The sequence below is a fragment of the Scomber japonicus genome, chromosome 4 (genome assembly GCF_027409825.1).
Source record: "Scomber japonicus isolate fScoJap1 chromosome 4, fScoJap1.pri, whole genome shotgun sequence".
In the NCBI taxonomy this organism is placed as follows: domain Eukaryota; kingdom Metazoa; phylum Chordata; class Actinopteri; order Scombriformes; family Scombridae; genus Scomber; species Scomber japonicus.
Window position 1 is genome coordinate 22431414 of NC_070581.1, and position 19760 is coordinate 22451173.

General features: G+C 40.7%; 1 protein-coding gene across 7 annotated transcripts; it reads right to left on the reverse strand.

Moving 5' to 3' along the window:
- Positions 1-55: 55 nt before the first annotated feature.
- Positions 56-19731, reverse strand: ift122 (intraflagellar transport 122 homolog (Chlamydomonas)). 7 transcript variants are annotated; one of them, XM_053316865.1, is made up of 29 exons: positions 19651-19731; positions 18471-18537; positions 18307-18391; positions 18143-18221; positions 17974-18050; positions 17778-17844; positions 17552-17698; positions 16813-16888; positions 15684-15875; positions 15136-15274; positions 14498-14700; positions 13447-13584; positions 13036-13200; positions 12652-12849; positions 11749-11889; positions 11585-11638; positions 10786-10947; positions 9721-9887; positions 8595-8766; positions 7156-7258; positions 5188-5328; positions 4961-5049; positions 3719-3819; positions 2405-2570; positions 2193-2310; positions 1974-2102; positions 1283-1359; positions 990-1154; positions 56-805 (listed from the first exon to the last, which is right to left on the reverse strand). In XM_053316865.1, exons 1-29 carry the CDS (start codon positions 19692-19694, stop codon positions 719-721), a joined length of 3549 nt encoding a protein of 1182 aa, XP_053172840.1. In that variant the 5' UTR covers positions 19695-19731; the 3' UTR covers positions 56-718. The 7 variants fall into 7 exon arrangements, with proteins under 7 accessions (XP_053172840.1, XP_053172839.1, XP_053172842.1 ...); XM_053316864.1 differs by having other exon boundaries at positions 4961-5058; XM_053316867.1 differs by lacking the exon at positions 11585-11638.
- Positions 19732-19760: the final 29 nt, after the last annotated feature.

Genomic DNA, 19760 nt, shown 5'->3' on the forward strand with positions numbered 1-19760 from the left:
AAACACAGTAATCAAAAATACCAAAATAGTTTATTGAATGAGGCTTGTTTTCCCATTTGTAACAATATATAAAAAACATTCTCCTATACTGATATAAAAAATACAGTACGGCTTCAGTATATAAGCCTGTAGAATGCAAAACTTGGCAGATAAATATGGTCTTTTTGAATAACAATCTCTACATAGCAAATACATTTATCCTATTAAGTCAAAATAGTGTTGTTTAAATAAATTTGTTTTCATAGCAATATTTTTTTTACACTCTACACCCATGTTCCCTTTAAACTGATGATGTTCAGGCACCCTGATGACCTAATGGTTAAGGCATGTACCCCATAACCGCAACATCCATGTTTCAAACCTCAGCCGGAGGACTCGTACTGCATGTCATACCCCTCACACGCTCCCTAGTTTCCTGTCGCTATACTCACTGTCTGTCAAATAAATAGCCTGGAAAAATAACCTTTAAAGTAATGATGTTATCAGTGACAGCTCTAATAAGGTAATCTGATCCCAATAATCCAGTCAGGTTCACTGGCTGACAGTGCACTTTTCTTTCAGTCTATAATGACCAACACTACAGGTATTACTTAGAATAAGTAAGGAGGAAATTCACATGACAACAAACAGATCTATGGATATTACAATGACAGCTATTACAAGACAAATTAAAGTATAATGACAAAAAAGTGTCAGAAAATCAACTGTAAGATCAAAATCAGTTTGGTTCATCGATGGGTCGGCGACAGTAAGGGCAGCAGTTGTGCTGAAGCACCAGAAGCTCATAATCCTCACTGTGGAACATCTACGAGGAAACACAAGCACAGAAACATTAGAGTAAATATGAAAAGACATGTTTTCTAGAGAAGAAAAGCAACAGTACATGAAAGAAAATCAATAAAAAAGGGCAGGTTGGTGAAAGACAAAGAGAGACTTTATCTGTGGTTCACATCAGGTTATACTGGCCATGTGTCTTATAAATGCTGTACCTTGAAGCAGGTGGGGCACATGGTGATGCTCACATCAGGCAGCAGGGAGCGGAAGTATTCCCATTTGAGTGGCCTGGGCCAACGTTTGATCAGGACATCCCTCCTGCTCATGGAGCGCAGCACTGAGCGACTCACCTTGACGGGGACAAAGTTTGAGCCCCCCTGCTGTTTAGAAACACAGACAAACACATCCACGTTCTAATATGGACTATGTACCTTTCACCTTCTCCAGCCGGTCTGCCCAGTTGGTGGAATATTAATTGCCTAATTTCTTCTGTCCTTTCCCTCCTTACCTCAAAGCTCATTTTGGCTGTGAATGGGTCTTCCTCCGTATCATCAAAGCCATCATCCATCCTTAAAGCCTGCAGCTCTGATTAGTGTTAATTGAGAACAAATAGCCCAAACAATCCATACATTTCATCATACCTTTATACATTTCAATGTCATATTTATTATTTTTTCTATAATAAGGTATTTTTATGTAATTATATATGTGTTCAAGACAGGAAAAGCCTTGACAAAATTATCCCCAGAGACTATTTCAAGAACAGAGACTGTTCAAAATACCAATCAGTCGTGCCTGTCAGTCACAACGTGGCTCTGCAAGAACAGAGCAGACCTCGGTGCCCTTGAGTGTCTGTCGGCTAATGCAGGTTAATCCCTGCACTAGGGCTGTGGCTACGGCTCTCGGAGGGTTAGTGTCATTAAGATGAGACAGGAGAGCCTCGCTAACCCTATTAGCTCAAGAGCTAAGATGACTTAGCTCTGACAGCTTACCCACCAACACAGAATCGAGGCCAACGCAGACTAAACAGTTTCTTAGAACTGTCACAAGGCGGAGGAGGGTCACGTGCTCAATTTCGAAGAGATGTGCGTTGTTGTTAGGGCAGGGATACAGTCTCACCAGATCAGCCGAGTTATTAATTCCTACAAAGCATGCGAGTTATCTTTTACTGTGCAGTCACACTAATGATCAAAGGATACCACCATTGTCCATATCCTGCCAGCGTGCATCTCTCTGATCTGTGTGAGGAACTTCTAGATCAATAAGAGACACAGCCTCCTCATCACCAATGCCTTCCTCCAGGTAGAACTGCACCAGAGGCAGCACCTCTGTACACAAGGGAGATACGTTACATTAAAAACACAAATGGAGTTATTTCTGGCAGTGTGCACTTCACAATATATTTGTCACTCCCTGACCGTATGATGAAGCTGAATAGATGAAAGGCTGCCTGCAGTTGATGCACACGCTGCCCTGGTTGTTCAGCAGGGGATTGTTGGTGGAGCAGCGGTAGCACATCATGCCCTCAATCAGGTCCTGCAGTAAAAACATGAAAGTTTAACCCAAGAGCACAGGATGAGGATGCTCTAATATATGCATATTGGATACTATTACCAAGTCTTTAACACACCTCACTGTCGTGGAAGGGTTTGGAGCGAATGGTGAGGCTGCCCAGTTCTATGGACTCCTGGAAGCGAGAGGGAATGTGCAGCTCCTGAAGCTTCTCATACGAATACCTGGCAAGCTTATATGCACCCAGTTTTCCACTCTGCTTGGCCAACGCATACAAGGTGTTACTTATTATCAGGTCAAGGAACACTAATGTATGTAAGAGGAAGGTTTGGCAGTCTAAACTGGAATATTGATTTCTAGAAATCTCTTTTTTTATGTGGAAATTTGAACACTTGTGTACATTTATAAAGAGATATACAGCTATATTCCCTCATTTCTCTTCATGTGTAGAACAGTGGAGCCAGGAACATTTGCCAAACGCCTTGAAAAGTAATACCTTCGCTAGGTTGTTTGTGGTCTTATGTGTGTGTATGCTCATGCAAACCTGTGAGCCTGTTTGTGTTTGAGATGAGGAAATGGTTGCTTATTTGTATTTATATGGAGACAGATTGTTGAGGGAGCAGCCCCGAGAGTGGCAATGACAGGTCAATGAGTTCCAGCTGCAAAAGCTCTCTGCTGGCACTCCTCCATTACCCAAAACTTAACACTACTCCTCTCCTTTCGTCTCCACTCAGCTACTCTCCATCTCCTCCCACACACCCAGTTCTGCTCCACGGCTGGAGCTGTTGATAAATGCGTGTCCTCGTATTGTGTAACGTGTTTAGCGCAGCTTTTCTGTGACATTGTGTGTAATTGTTCAAACCAAGTCCAACACAGCCTGGCTAAGACTATAAATCTAAGTTCAAAGTTTCTGGAACAGCTCAGTTTGGCCACAGTGGATCGCAGCTGCTCAGCCTGATTTGCTCCTCAAAGGCCGGGATTTCTGTCCTCACACCATGCCTCTGCTGCGTGTGACTACATAGATTTGTCTGTGTGGCTATGGGTATGGGTGGCTTCATGTGCATTCAAATTAAAGCATATTGTTTCATGTTTATGTATATAAGCACATGTCCAAATTTCAGTAATCAAAGTGTTTGTTTACATAACTCAGAATGTGCCTATTTCAGGCATCCTCTCCTCCGCCCCATCATCACCCCTTTTCTTTCTCTCAGCAGCAGCATGATTTCCGCAGCGGCGCCAACTCTTCCGTTTTCCCCCCACTTACATCTCTTTTCCACCACTTTATCATCACTGTTGCTGGCAGTCTTGATTTCAGATAGGCATGTCTGTTCTTGAGAGATTTCCAGAGAGAGAAGACCCTACAAAGGCTTTCTTCATAAAAATATTTGTTTGATATCTTATGTTAAGACTACTTTCTCACACGGAAGGATACACTTTAGAAATACCTGGTGGTATGTCTTTGGTGAGGTTGTTTAGGAGGAACCTGCAGATGTTGAACAGCGTCTCTGGCATGTGAGAACTGAAGGGTTCATCCTACGGACAAAAACAGTTAAAAAAATGAAGGATGTTAGAGGAGGGATATCAAAACACTTGAAAAATCTCTGATAAGATTTCAGAGATTAAAAGGAGCCCATCCTACTTAATTTTTCCATCTTTTAATCTGGTCCAAAATCTGCCCAACTCTGCACCCTCCCTCATCCCACTTCACAGAGGCCTAGTCACCTTTTTGGGGTGAAAGGGAATAGAGAACCTGCTATGGTACTCACTAGCAGCACTTTATCACAAAAGTTGATAGTTAAATCTATAGTGCCTGTCTGGGAGAGTTAAAGTGAGATATCGAGGTTTCCTGCTCTGGTCTGGATCACTAAAGATGCCTCTCCATTGCAGGGGTGTGACCACGGCAGAGCAGAAAGCTGTAACAACAAACTGAGGACACTGACACAGGCCAGATCACCCATAAAATGCTCATAACCAGGAATTGCTTGTTTGTAAGTAGGTTAGGGCTGGGGGCTTGGTGAAGACCACTGATGAAGCAGTCATCGTGATCAATCAAGCAGCTGGTTACCATGGTGATAGGGTTCAGAGGGGTTTTAGGAAGTGAGCCTTTTTGACTCTGGCATAAAGGGTATCTATCACTGCAAGCAGTTATGTGTAATACATCCATCTGATTTTTTCTGTCAATCAACTTTTAGGTAGCAAGAGTCTAATAATGGTATTTCCTGAGTAATTCAAGCTAATTAAATTTCCCTTGAGTGCCTGTTCCTTAACACTCTGATCTCTCTGTTGTTCCTTTAACTAACAACCTCTACACATATCTTAATTTCTCCTTTACTCACAGTCTCTTTTTGTATTGACATAATCTTGCAGAACCAGACCTCCGTCTTGTCAAACTCACAGAGGTCTGGAGAAATTTGAGTGCAAAGGTTGATTAAAAAATTGCAGGAACACAGTGGGTTGTCAGTAAACTTCAGGTTTAAAAAAAAAACTATAGAAGCAACCTGAACTTGTTTGTACCCAAACAGAAATCTAACCACATTGTAGGTACTGTTTCCATGGCTAGGCGATTTCAATCTGACAACCAATCAACCGGCTGCCTCATGATTTCAAAGCGCCCTCCCAGTTCTGTCTGGTCTGGCTTTGCAAGATTAGGGTTGACAAAGTATCATGTTCTCACCGTGTAACGCTGAATGGAGCGATAGACGTGGTAGAGCTCAGCAAGATGCTGAAAACGTTCAAACTTCTTCAGCATTTCATCCCTCTGGTCTTCACTTTCTGTTTCAGACAAACGCAGACACATGAAAGAGATTAGTAGAAAACAGTAAATGCATTAAGCTGTGCAGTAAAAACTAATCTTTGCAGTGGGTGCAGATTGTGTGTAAGCGCAGTGAAGAAACACCTCACCTCTAGCAATATCCAGACACTGCATAGACAGCATCCAGTAATAGTACCCTGCATCGTTGAACCTGTTCTCCACCACTGCATTATGGGTAAGCTGTTCCAGGACTTTCACAGCTTCGTTCTGTCGCCCAGCCTTGTGAAATGCTAAAGAGTGAAAGACGGAAAGTAGAAATATGAATTATTATTATGGAGCCCCAGAAAAATGGTCTCTGCTGGATTTAATGTGACAACCTAGAAAAATATGATTTATTTCTTTATTTCTGGGTGACATCTTTGGTGTGAAGTTGTCATTGTTTTGGTGTCTTTGCGCTGTACTTGCCAGAAATGATTTCTATTAATATCAAACAGTAGGCAAGTATTAATGACAAGTATTATAGCTTCTCTTTCTTTTAATGAAGCTTGAGTAGGAAGAGCTCTTTGTTTTTGTTGTTGAGCAAAGATGCCTCTCGTGTCCTGTTTGGCAGAGATAGAAAAGCTTTTTATGAATGTATTATGTCACAGTCACATGCGTCTGTAAAGAATCAGTCAGGATTGGCTGGGTTTTCTGGTAAAATTGCATTCTCAAACTACAGAGTTTTATTGTATCTTTAAAAAAAAAACACGCATGAGGGGTACACACACACATTTGCATGTTAAATGCCAAAACCAATCTGTATACAAGACAAATACTTCCTCATTTTTTATGTGTAATAACTAACATAAGTCTTTTCGAAACAGGGAGGCGGCTCCTGAATATCAAACACCAAACCGCTCTGATTTTAAAGCTCTAATAAACACAAGCGCTGTTCTTCATGTTCCTATCAGAGGGTAATTAGAAGCAGCTTCAGGGAATCGACCCCACCAGCGACCCTGGCCCCTGCAACCACAGTGGGGGTCAGGACATATTAGTGGCAAATATTTATCAGACTACCTAACTGGATAAAAAACACATTCAGCTGCTGTTGGTTAATGTTGGGAAGGAGTACAAATGCCTTTCCCCTTAAGTGACCCTTACAGAAACACAAAAGACACGCTAACAAGCATGTGGAGTACAGCAATGTTGCAGCAAATTCCTGGTCATGAGCAACACACTTTACCGTGTGTTATAATGGTAAATAAACATTGTATGGTCATCTTTAGTATGTATGGTCATATCAGTACCCAAAATGTTTTTATGTGTATAAAAGGAAATTAGTTCTATCAAGTTTATAACATTACATTGATGCAATTTAATGATCATTACATTTCACTTACATTAGTGAATTGCCTTTATTAATCTTAAGTCATTAGAATCATATATGATCTGAATGAATGAAACTGAAATATATTGTCAAAGTAAAGACATACTGTAAGAAACGTGTCAGTCAAGCCTAAACTATTTCTGTTATGGAGAAGTCCCAGTGTAGAGGACAGGAGACAGGCCTGAAGCAATCACCAGTTACACAATACTGCATCACCGCCTGACTAAAATACACACAATCAGCAAAATGCATGACCATAAGCAAGCTCCAATACAATCAGGCCTGTTCAGACATGTATTCCATCTCGAGACAGGCAGAGGAAGATTATGTAGAAGAGGAAATATGCCTGCTGAGATCATAATTATAAATCTATGAGCTGATTATAACTATGGTTACAGTTGGTAATCATCATCAGAGCCGCTTGTAGTACTGGTGATTAGAGGCATGCATGCATGTCATTCGGTTAACAGGCAGTGCAGCTCAGTACTGCTCTGCCCCAGCAAAGAGGATCATGTTTTACAGTGGATACAGAGAATCTTAAGGAAGTAGTGAAAAATGTCTAGAGCTGCCCAAGCTTTATCACTTCCATATGTAAACACTGGCTGTTACTGTATACTTTAATGTTCACTGAAACAGTCATTACATACATTCAAACATATATTTTAAAGGAGAATGTGAGTGTATACACCTGAGCATTCAATACAGGCTGACTGAAGGTGAAGGTGCAGGCCTGTTGATGATGAAAACTCACCTTTTTGTGCCTCCTCAAAGCGGTCGTTTTCAGCCAACCACTGGGCATAAGGCACAAAGACATCATTTCTGAACTGTGGATGCTTTTCCACCAGTGAGAAGGCCTGAGAAAAGGACAGGTGAGAGCGCAGACAATTGGTTTGATGTAAAACATTAATGAGTTGACATGAAAACATATGTGTCCCATAGATTGTAATATATAGAGAACTGCATCAGACTGCCCTGGGTAATTACAGCTGCACTGCAGCTGATTAGGGACTCAGGAATTACCACATACTATGCAGAGAAACACACATTACTTCCAGTCAAAACATTTCTACAACATTATTAATTAGTTCAGAACAAAGAAAAGTATATGAGCTAAGTTGATTTCACACTCAATTAGAACTACAACTGCGGCTCTTGCGCTGTTTGAATGACAGGGTATAAAGAACTGTTGTAGTGCCCTGTGGACACATATTTGCCTGTCACAGTGACTGATTAATCTAAATGTCCTGTAACAAAACCTAAGCCAAGAAACACAGACCGGTCATACCATACAGCAAAAGAGAGAATGTGTGTGTGTGTGTCCCAAGTTAGAGAGCCCAAAGTCATTTAAAGAAATACTTTGTTTTAGAAAAGCAAGGGGTGCAGTCAATAGCATCCATATGGCCCACGCTGTAACTCAGTCTGCACTCTGTCCTGTCTTGGTGTCCACCTCATCTAGTGAAGCACATAAAGCCCAATAGTTTTCTCAGCCTCTGTCTCCCCTTTCACTGCTGTTTCTCCTTTTTCTCAGGGGATCAAATAAATATCCACAAAGACTTCCTCAGACACAACAGCATAAGCATGTGATCATGATTCGATGTTCTGTTTTTGGCTCTTCTGTTTCAGCATGCAAATCGCCAATGTGCATCTCTGTAACGCCTTTAACTCGATTAAAGACTGCAGATGGATTAAAGAAATGCAATATTTTCTTCTTGTCCCGGCAGCATGATCTGCCCTGATGGAGGAATATGATTGGAAGCAGAATAGAGCTCTAAGCTGATACTCTTTCAGTGCGGTAGAGTGTTTTGTGCTTCTCACTCTCTAATCATCATGTGGGCATGGATTCAGAGAAATCCAAAGCTGGATGATTAGCTCTGGAGTGTGTGCATGGTTTTGGTTTGTCAGTGTATAAGGAAAATCAGGCAGATGGATTGTCTTGCATACAGTTGCAGGTACTTTAACAAATACTATATACTTTTCAAGAGATCCCTGCAAAAGCTGAACAAGTTATGAACTTAAAGTGGCTTATTTTGTGATTTATGTTTTTATATAGGTTTCTGAATACCACAGAAGTTTATTTGGCACAGTCCTATGTGGTTCACATTATATTTATGTGATTGTCAAAGGACACTCTATATATAAGTCATGATGAGCTGAGCAGGTGTGCCTCTTGTGTGTGTAAGTGTGTCAGACCTCATCCCAGTGCCGGGTTTCCACATGCAGCTGCACCAGAGCCTGCAAGTCCCCCATCTTGGAATAAGTCTCTGAGGCATAGCCATGGTGCTTCAGTTTCTTGAAGTAGAACGCACACTTTGACAACGGTTCACGTTCAGCCTTGTCCAGCTTACGAGCGATGTCGATCAGCCTGGATCAGAGGAGAGAGAAATTAGTTCGCACAGAGAGGGTGAGTGCAGATAACCCCTTACATCGGGATCTGCTCTATCAAACTATGGCTGCAAAAAGAATGTGAACCCATCAGGGTCACTAGCTGAATCTGATACAGGTTGAAGAGCTCTGTTCAGCTATAGCGTTTGTAGTGCTGACCCACTGGTAGCACCACAGGAGACTTACAGCATGCAGACAAAGGGTCAGCAGCGAGGTCTGATACGACCACCAGACACAGGCTTATCAATCTGCCTGGTTTCCAACAACACACACCCCACTTTCCTATGGCTATGGATGTATGAGTGAAAGCTTGTAGACTTTATCAGCTATCGTAGCTTTCATTCAGCACGTAAAAGACACCTTTTAATACTGATCCTCTGTGTGAAAGACATGTGTTCTGGATATTTACTATTGATGCCTTGTGCAGCCAAGTAAGCAACACACAGTTTAAAATTAAACGAAGCAAATCAGGAGACTGCAATGGTTGAAGCATGTTGATGACTCAGTTGGATACAGTATGTATTTGCACCACAATGAACCTTGGATCAGGATTTGAATCTACATCAGGCTTTAAATCTGGCCCTTTCTTATATTTCCCCTCCTCTCTATCCCACGCTCACTTGCCTCTCCTTTTGAAACAAAAATGAAAAAATATCATCACTCTTCCAATGGTATTCATCCATGTCTGTGAGCGTACAGTATGTCTGTCAAACCAAGAAAGCCAAAGAACTGAGAGTTCTGCCACTGACAGTTAAATTGAGACATTTTACACTTAGAATGTAGTGTGTGAACAATTCTAGCTTTATTAACTTAATAATACTCTCTTTTGTTCAGTTATGAACAGGAAAGTGTGCCTACTGCTATTACATAGTGGGCAAAAAATTGTGCACAAAAAAAAAAAAGTTTCTCGAGTGTTTCATACACTGACACCTACATGTCTGCCCAGCCGTGCTCGCCTATGATGTCTATGGCTTTGAGATGCTCTCCTGCTGACAGGTACATCTCTGCTGCTGCCCGGGGCTCCTTGCTACTCTTAGCCCAGTCTGCCTGCTTGGTCATCAGGATCCGAGAGCTCTTAGGATCTGTCGCTCCGACAAACTCCTGCAAACAGCAAGACACACACACACACACACACACACACACACACACACACCAAACTTACTAACATAACAACAGGTGAGAGAAAAACCTCCACTAACACTGCTGACAAGCAAGAAGAGTATGTAACATGGTTAATGGTACAAGTAGAATACTGATGCAAAGTCATGTTCAGACAGACAGAAGCATGAGGGTCAAGGCCGAGACAGCAGGAAGAGAGTCACACAAACAGCAGGCGACTAGAAGGCCTTTCTCTCCGATGTCCATCCTACCTAAAACAAACAGCCTGTAGGAACAGATGGCCACACAGCCACATAAATATACAGCAGCCACATCAAAACACACATACAATCTGATACAAAAAGACACACACAGACACACACACACACACACACACAAATATACATGAACAAGTCATGGCTGTGTCATCTGCTCCGGCAATGTGAATGTAATGCTGATGATCAAAGTGTCCCCCCACATGTAAACATAATAAAGCATGAACTTGTCTCAACTCCGACTGACCTCCTCATCAAAGTATGCAAGAGCAGACGCTTGCCTTATTTCTTTCCGTTTGAGCTCCATTTACAACTTTAACTGTGTGTGTAAGTTAGCTTTGTTTTACACACAGATACATGTGTAAAAGCTTGGTGTGTGTGTACTGATCCAATGATATATGTGGAGATTCCAGTGATATATGAGGAGATGAAAGACAGACGGTAAAGGGGGCGAGTTTGAATGCAGTGCAGGGCCCCAACTTGGCATAACTCCATATGATGAGGAAAAACATATGTTCTATACACCCCTAAAACATGCAATACTTTCCAGGTCTTGCTGTCTGCATTGATATAAAGGTATGTTGTACGTGCATGCCTATGTTTTTGTCAATCGATGATTTAATCACCTTGGCATACTCAAACATGCGCAGGTCAGTGTACATGCTCAGGGCTCTGGATTCTTGGCCTGTACGTTTGTAGAGCTTGGCTGCCTCATGGAATTTCCCCTGGTAGGCATAGACGTCTGCCAGGAACAACTCATTGTCGCTCTCACCCCGCTTCTTCCTCTCCTGCAAATCAGTCAACACAAACACTGGCATGTGTACAGTAATAAACATTTACATGCATGTACACAAACTCACACACAACCATTGTGCATGTGTGTTCACACACACACACAGAAGGCACCAACAAACTATTGGGTTGCTTGATGAAATCGACGTTCATCAAACTCTTATAACACAGTCATAACATAATTAGAGAACAAAAACATTTTTTCTTTCTGTATCAAGTCATCTTACAGAAAAAAAAACACATTTCCACAAATGTACATCTCTCCTTTTCAATGGGGAAAACTTCAGAAACATTCTCCTGCAGCCAAGTTCCAACACACTTTACTCTGCTCTGAAAACATATTAAAGAACATGCTTTGCTATGTCTCAATGCTTCTTTGCATGCAGGTGGACAGGAGCCAAGAAGGTCATCCAAGTTACAGGTCCTTTCTTGTTCAGGGCTTTGAAGTATAGTCCAAACAAACGCCTAGCAATTAAATATATGATGACAATAATAATTGCAATTGGCTCCCCCGAGCCTTGTCTAACTGTGATGATGTCAGCTCTGGCAAGAGCAGTAACAGAAAATTGTGAACTTAGCTTTGCATAATATTGACAAATTTTCTTTTTTCTCTTTCTACAGAGTATGTTTTACCTCAATGCTATTGATGAGCTCCAAGTAACGCAGGTCCCTTATTCTGATAAAGGCCTGAAAATGGGAAAAGAAAACAATTTAGAGGATGGACTCTTAGAGTGTTGTAGTAAAACATATAGGTTGGTGACATTGGTCTTTATCAGATTTGTGTGTGTCTGACTGGCCTTCTTGGCGGTGTCAAAGTCAAGTCCCTCCAGGGCCTCTGTTGCTAAATCCCTCCAGTCACTGTCTGTCACGCCCAGACAGGCAATGTGGTAGGCCTCTTTAAACATCTTCCTCTCCAGGTACTGGTACATGGGTGCTGACTGGACAAAGCAACAACATCAATGTCAAAAAGCATTACGAATTTATACCGTGAAAACTGCTGCAATAAATAAGAAGGGGGCAACATTACATCTTTATCATACAGGGTGTCCACAAAGTCTCTTTACAATTCAAAAAAACTAATTACTAATTACTAAACTAATAACTAACAGAAGCAATTGATGAGATATGTGAATCAGATTTGTTGTTTAATTTGATTCTTAGCCATTAATTTGATTCTTAGCTTATTTATTTATAATAATTATTTTAGAAAATATTGCAATGTCTTGCCTTGTATCCTCTTTTTATTTATTCTCTCGGTTTTATTTTAAGCGAAACATTATTTCGTTTTTATGTATGCGATGTGTGAGAATGACAATTAAAGTGAATCAATCAAAGTTTTTCACATTGCATCTGTGTATCGTGTATCGAACAAAGATACAGGAGATCAACGACCTGAAGCAAAATATCGCTGATGCCACTGCCACCATTGATGAGGCTATGCTACAGCGAACATGGCAAGAAGTCGAGTACCGTCTTGATGTGCTTCATGCAACTAATGGTGCCCATGTAGAGGTGTATTAAATGATTAAATTTCCACAGATTTGTCTATTTATTTGGTTTTGTAATAAATGTGTTAAATTGTAAAGAGACTTTATGGACACCCTGTATATTTATCTGATAAAGTGACAAAAAAGCACCCTGTAAAAGTGGTGTTTTGTGTTTGTGGTACAAACGAAAATCACAATATTTGAGATACCCACCTGAGGCACCTCCACAGCAGACATGGAATAGACGTGGAGACAGAAGATCTTCGAGCCATTGTAGCCAACCATAAAGCCCTGCATCTTCTGCTGGTGTACAGGAAAGTTGCTAGCCTTGATATTAAGGTAGCCGTTGCCAGAAAAGCACAGCATGTCCTCACACTGGGTGTTCCAGGCCACGCTGTTAGCATTAGGCTCCTGCAGGGAAAGCAAAAAAGTGGAGGCGGCTAAAAGAGGGTAGATGGGAAATAAGGTCTAGAAGTGACTATGGAACACAGACCAGGCAGGAGTACATGGGTAAGATATGTAACAGTATCTAATAGAAATAATCATACATACTGTCCATGCATTCCTTAGCCTTTACCCTCTCCACTGTCTGCTGACCTGAAAGAGCAGTTCTTTACTGTTGATATCATAGACCAGGAGAGTATTGTGCTCATCCACTACAGCCAGTTTATTGCGGGAGGCGCTCATGTCCAGGCACCGCACTGATGTTGACAGCTTCAGCAGTGTGATGGGAAACGGGTTGTCAACAAATATCTTCAGGATCTACATCACAAAAACAATGACCAGCAGAACAAAATCAGAACAGGGCAACAGTACTAATGTGAATTGAATACAACTGTGATATATATAAACACTATCAGGACTGCCATGCTGTGACTACAAATAAAACCTTTTCTTTGTCAGGGAGTAAACTGCTTCTTTTCTAGGCTGCTGGCTCACCCCTCAGCAAGCAGGAGTGCCTTTTCTAAGGTTACTTAATGAGGGAATGCATTTTCTCAAAATACTCACAGCTCCATTCTTTAACCCCACGAGCAGGCCCTCTCTGCCTGGCGGGCCACCAATCACTTTGATGTAGCGAATTAGTGACTCCATCACCCATTCTTTTTCCCTGACACTGGTGAAGGACAGGCATTGGAGTCTCTTCTCCTACATAAGAGCAGAGTGAGAGGAGATCACAGTAACATATAACACATGAAACACTGACAGGGTTAGTATGAGCACATAATTCTGGTTTTATCATTTCATAGCCTGTTTACTTTATTAAAAACATATTTGTAAATGGCTAACACATCTTAGCACATTGTTGTAAAACGTGTGGTTCAACATAAGACAGCAACGCTATAAAAATAAACAATGATTTGATTTGACAGACATACGCAGCATATGTGCACAGCCCATTTATATGGTCTAAAAGCTGTTGGAGGAATGAAACACAAGCACGCCTGTTAGGGAGAGATCTGAAGCACCTCTGTCACACACACAGATTTAAAAGGAAATAACCTCTCTGTTATGGCTGCTCCTCCTCCCTACCAGCCTCTGTCAAACACAGAGACAAGAAGCAGAGAGAAACTCAGAGAGACACCCACTGGTCCCTCGCTCTGTGGTCCTTTGCCTTCATTCAACTGTCTTACTTTATCCAGTTTGAAGGGGGTTAAGAGGGGGAGAGAGACAGAGCCTGCATAGCACACGCACAGCTGGAGCCTTTTGCAAAATAGGCAGAAACATCTGGAAAACCACCAATTCCATGATATTATCTTTTTTTTCCCCCTCTGAGCTGTTTGGGCTCGTAGTGAACAGCTAAACACTGATTCCCTCGGCTTCCATCATGTTAATAGTGTTCAAATGTCTCTATAGCGTCTTGTGCAATCTGTCATGTGTGCATTAGTGTAATTCACAAGAAACAAGAATGTCACTGCAGATCAGCAAACATTTTGTCTAAGAATCATAACCGAAGGAATTTTTTTTCGCCTGAATATATGAAGAAAGACACCGAACACAAACAAGAAATAATAAGTTTAAGTGTTTTGGATGCTTCATGTGTTTGTTCTGTCTGCCTAACCTGGCAAAGGATGATATGCTGAGAGCAGACCACTAGCAAGTTGCATTCAAACTTCCTGCAGATTTTCTCCTTGATGCGGTAGTGCATGTCTGAGGAGTCATCCGAGTAAAGCTCATAGATGAGGATCTTCTCAGGCAGCTGGATAGCGAGGCGATTTCTGTAAATGGCGATCTTCTTCACCAGGTCACGACACTTGATCCTCACTGTGGAGTGAGGAAATCAGAGGGAGAGAGTCAAGAGAATGGACAGTCGAGGATGGCAAGGAAAGTTTAAATATCTTCAAATAGCAGACGCATCCTGTTAAGAGAGTCCTTTGAGGGCTGATGGTTACAAAAATGAAATACTTGATGAAATGTGCTGTCACTTCATTTTTGAGTTTCCGTCAAAATGAGATATATGCTATTTGAAAAACATTAGACTGCCTTTCCTTACAAAAGAGTAATTGGATGACTGATATGGCTGACATCATGGTCCTGCTGAAGTTATTATTCATGTTAATAGTTTAGTTCACACTGCCTCTATATCCTTGCCCATGTCACTATGGTGCTTTAAGACACATACAACCTATTATTTAGAGTGGCATCACAATAGGCATTTTATCATAAATGCAATATCCTGTTGTCAGAGCATAGGTGCACCTTTTTGCTCAGTGATGAGGTGCTGGACAATGACATCAGTCATGCTGTCTCTATAAGCATAGCGATCCTTGTAGAGGCCGTGAACCGTACTGAAGATAAGCTGGTAGCAGGCGATGGTCCCATCCTGGCAGCCCAACACCTAGATAAGAGATAACAATGTAGCAGTACATCCTATTAACACGTCTAAGAAAAGACTGTGAGAGTGGGAAAATGTTCCTGTTGTTAAAGCATCTACACAGTAAAACTGAGAAAATTTGCCAGCAACCAATTCGCTCTTGAATGCATCATCACTTTGAGTTAAATATAGTGAAAGAAAAGCTGCAAAGGTGTTACAGTAAAATAAAATGACTTTTGTATGTGCGCAGCTTAAGAGGCGCAGTGTTATCAGATCAAGAAATGTATGAAATGCATACAGTAACTCTGAATGTCAGGTTTGAGCTTTATATTTCAGCTTTTTTCTTCAGCCTCTTCACTCCCTCTGACACACACTATCAATCAAGTGTAGGATAACTTCTTTGGACACACAGCTTCACAAGCTGTAGACCCACCACAAAGTTGGAGTCAGGCTTAACCCGGCACGTCCACACCCAGGAATTCTGTTCTCCAATGGTGCCTAGCCGCACACCATCTTTTGTGTAGAGGGAGGCCTGTTTATCAGAGCCGCCCATCACTATGTACTCGCCCTTGGAAAAGTAGCTGACGCAACATGGGTCGTAGGTGAGAGTCCTGTCTTTTCCAATCTGAGTGGGACAAAGAGAGAGATGGACATTAAAGAAAGTTTATAACAAGCATTCCTCAAATTTATTGTCCAGAGGCCTGAGCCAACACTTCTCACTGTCTGAGCCAACACACATCAAAGTCCACACAACATTCAACTCTCCCTTTGAGTGTTTGGTGAAAAGATGGACAAAAGAGACAGTCATTCTCTGTTCAAAATAGCTTCTATTGTATTAGTGTTCAAAGTCCATTTGCACAACATCATATCAGTCCCCCAACTCTATGCATCTGTTTCTCCTCATTTTAGAAAAAAAAGCTGCCTGACAATCCATAGTTATTTTTCTTTCATTGCGAACTATTCTTGGCACTGAAATCACAACAGAATGTTCACTTAAATAGATAAATAGGCCGATGACAATATATGAGCCTAAGGCATAATGGCAGAGTAACGAACTGTACATATTTGTCTATAATTATGGTATTGCCCACAGGGAATTTAGGAGGAAGGAGGGACAGTGAGGAGGCCATTAAGGCATAGCAGGATCACTTCCAATGTACTGTAATGGTAATGGTTTCAATAGACTCTGACAGTTTGATTACAACAGGAAACACAGGTCTTAAATCAGTTAAGTGTTTCCAATGCCATTTTTTGGACAGACTTAACTAGTGCTGTTTCCTATTGCTAATGATAGCACATACAATGGGCTAACAGTGCTTTGAAACGCTATTATACTTGTGGTATTTTCCATGCAAGATAATGAGGCCCCCTACATTCACTCACCTAAATGCCCTTTTCAAGAGTTTGAAGTGAACGGGTTTTTTTATTGGAGCATACTAAATTTGCTATGCACTGATGAAACTCAGTACATATGCACATTGCCTAGTCACCACGTTATCTGTACGTGGGCACCGTATTCAGGATGGGGTTCAGGATTTTTATGACATGGACTTGACATTCACCTGTTTTCCACTGAGCTGATAGAAGGTCATTTTCTGACCCCAGTCTGCCACAGCCAGAATGTCATTGTGCTCATCCCTGAGAAAATACAACAAGATGGACTTTAGGCATATGCACTGTAGACATGCTGTAGTGTAATGATAGAGTTTTGGTTGTTTTTGTAATGATGAGAGCTCATGAAAGCAGAAAAGAGGAAACACTGTGGTGTAGTAAATAAAGAGGCCACTCTTAAACCATGTCTTTTAGTTTTACTGTGCTTATCTGCACTCTGTACTTGATAACCTCAACTGTTTTAACACCCAAAAATAAGTATCCGGTACATGTTATCATTGTTTTTCATCACTGTAATCTTTACCCTTCCCCCTGCAATTTTTCATCTTTATCTTCTTTTTCTCTCATATAACCTGTTCAGTCGTCCTCCATGGTGTTTAAAGGTGAGATCCTGGCTTTGGCTGTAGGGGGAATCAGAGAGCAGGGACGGCTGTTCCAAGGCATCATAATCCTCTCATAGTAACAGTTCCACCAGTCTCCAGTTAACTGCTGCCACCTGCTGCTCTACAGGAGCTATTCACTTACAATGTAATGTACTCTAGCACATTTATACTTAAAAATCTAGGTGGCGTGGATGGATAGTGTAAATGTGTGTTTGGCAGTTTGAGGCATTTAATAAAAAAACAGTAAAGATGAGATACAATTCTATTTTTATACAATCCTCTGTAGTAGTAATTTAGTCGTACTAACTTAGAAGGGTTCCAGGCTATGGACCAGATAGGAGAGGAGGTGCCCCCTGGACGCTCTATCTTGACCTTCTCCTCTCCATTCTTGTTCCGAATGCTCACCACTCCATTCATCATGCCAAGGGCAAGGTATTGGCCATCGTTTGTCCACCTGGAATCAATTAAACCCTTTATTATAAATGTGTCACATGAAAATGTACCACAGAAGTTAACAACTAGGTTTCACTTACCCACAGCATGTTATTTTGCTGCTCACTTTATGTTTGTTCACAGATTTTTGCTCCGGTGACCACAGACCTAAAAAATATTAAAATAAAAGCTAAGAATTGCTCTGATGTCCAGTTGTCTTTTTAAAATAGGTTTACTGTATATTATGTGCATGATTTAAATGTCCTGTATAGATACTTAAATTCACAGTGCACTCACCAAAGTCACCAGAAGAACAAGAGGCAAGTTGGTGAGTGACAGGGTTGTAGGCAACACACTGGATGGAGTCATTGTGACTACATAAAAACGTGGGGAAAGAAAATAAGAATGACACACAAACACACACTGTAGAACATAATGTAAAGTGATGAGTAAAAGTAACACTTACGTATATTTTAAAATACCCTCCAGTTTAGATGTCCAAATAATGATGCTTTTGTCTGCTGACCCTGAGGCAAACCTTTTACCTGTAGAAGGATTGTGCAGTTAGTAAGATAACAATAATGACCAATACAGGAAAGTGTAGTGCACAAATGGAAATTTGGTCATTACCATCTTTGGCGTAGGCCACACAGTACACTATGTCTTTGTGTCCTTTTAAAGGCTGAATGATAGATCCATCAGCTGTGTCATAAACCTGCGACAAATTTACAATAAATTAAATACAGTAATAATAAATAATAATAAAATTAAATGTAAAAACACTTTAGTCTTACCAGGACACGAAGCCCTGCAGCAACAATGACTTGGCTGCCATCCGGCTTGAAGGCGATGTCATAAACACTGCAAGAGATAATAATCAACTTGTGAAGAGATTATTTTTTGTTTGATTTATCAATTTGTTGAGCTTATGAATTTTAATCAACAATTTTGATGATCATTTTACTATTTAAGCAACTTATTAAGAACAAGCACCAAACATTACAGTTTCCAGCTTTTAAAATGTGAGAACATTGCAGCAATATCTTTAGGTTTTTGACAGGTGATCAAACAAAATAATACATTTGAAGATATTGAACTGGATAAGTTTTTAGTATCATATGACCAGGCGGCTGATAAGTTAATAACAATAATAACAATAATAATAATAACAACAATAATAATGCATTTTATTTGTAACGCACTTTACATTTGAAGTAAATTTCAAAGTGCTACAAGGTAAAAGCATCAACATAAAAGACAACATAAAAGACTGAATGTTCAAATTATACCAACCACTTAATGCTTAATTGATTGATTTTTTTGTGGTGATTGAGTGAAACAAATCTATCAACCACACATGCATATTTTACCAACATTTGGTTTTGTGAACCTGCTTGTGTGACATTTTCCTGATTAAATGACTTATAGATTGACATTAATATTTGACAGATTAATTCACAGTGAAAACAGGCTTGAAGGTTCATTCCTGACATTGAAAATAGCAATATGACAAAGTGGATGGTCAAATAATAATCCTTAATACACAGAATACCTTAATAAGGCGAATACTGTACGACTGTTAATGTAAAGATTTGTTCTCATGAGTTGATAGAGGTATGAATTTACTTTAGTACTACATAAATCAAAATGTACAGATAGTAGGCAATTCAGAGGAGTCAATGTTAAGGAGAGCTAGCTAGCTTAACATTCACGTTACCCTCCACTCAACACTATACCGTGACACAAATTAACGATGATATTCTATATTAACGAGAGTCCACTTTTCATGACAGCTCACACATAAGACGAATTAACCAGCTTCCCATCTTTGTCGTTTTGTGATCGACAATCGCATCGCTTTGAGGCTAACGAAAGCTAGCCGGCTAACACTAGTTTACATAGCAACCGCCGTTGCTAACCACGCAGCATCAGGCCTCGGGTTGACAGCGTAAACATAAACATCCAAAGTCTCACCATTGGTCACGAATTATTTCTTTCCATGCTAGGACGGCTCTCATTTCCACGTTTTAAACAGCAAATATGACTCGTTTCTTTTTCTTGTATCAACAGGTTGTAGTTGTTCG

Excerpts from the sequence above, each read along its gene's own strand:
- ift122 (XM_053316864.1), bottom strand. The coding sequence starts at position 19,694 with ATGAGAGCCGTCCTAGCATGGAAAGAAATAATTCGTGACCAATG. Across the intron at positions 9,888-10,785 it reads GCATGTTTGAGTATGCCAAG|GAGTTTGTCGGAGCGACAGA; the intron begins GTGATTAAATCA and ends TGCTGTTTGCAG. Across the intron at positions 5,329-7,155 it reads CTTTGAGGAGGCACAAAAAG|CATTTCACAAGGCTGGGCGA; the intron begins GTGAGTTTTCAT and ends TTCACTCTTTAG.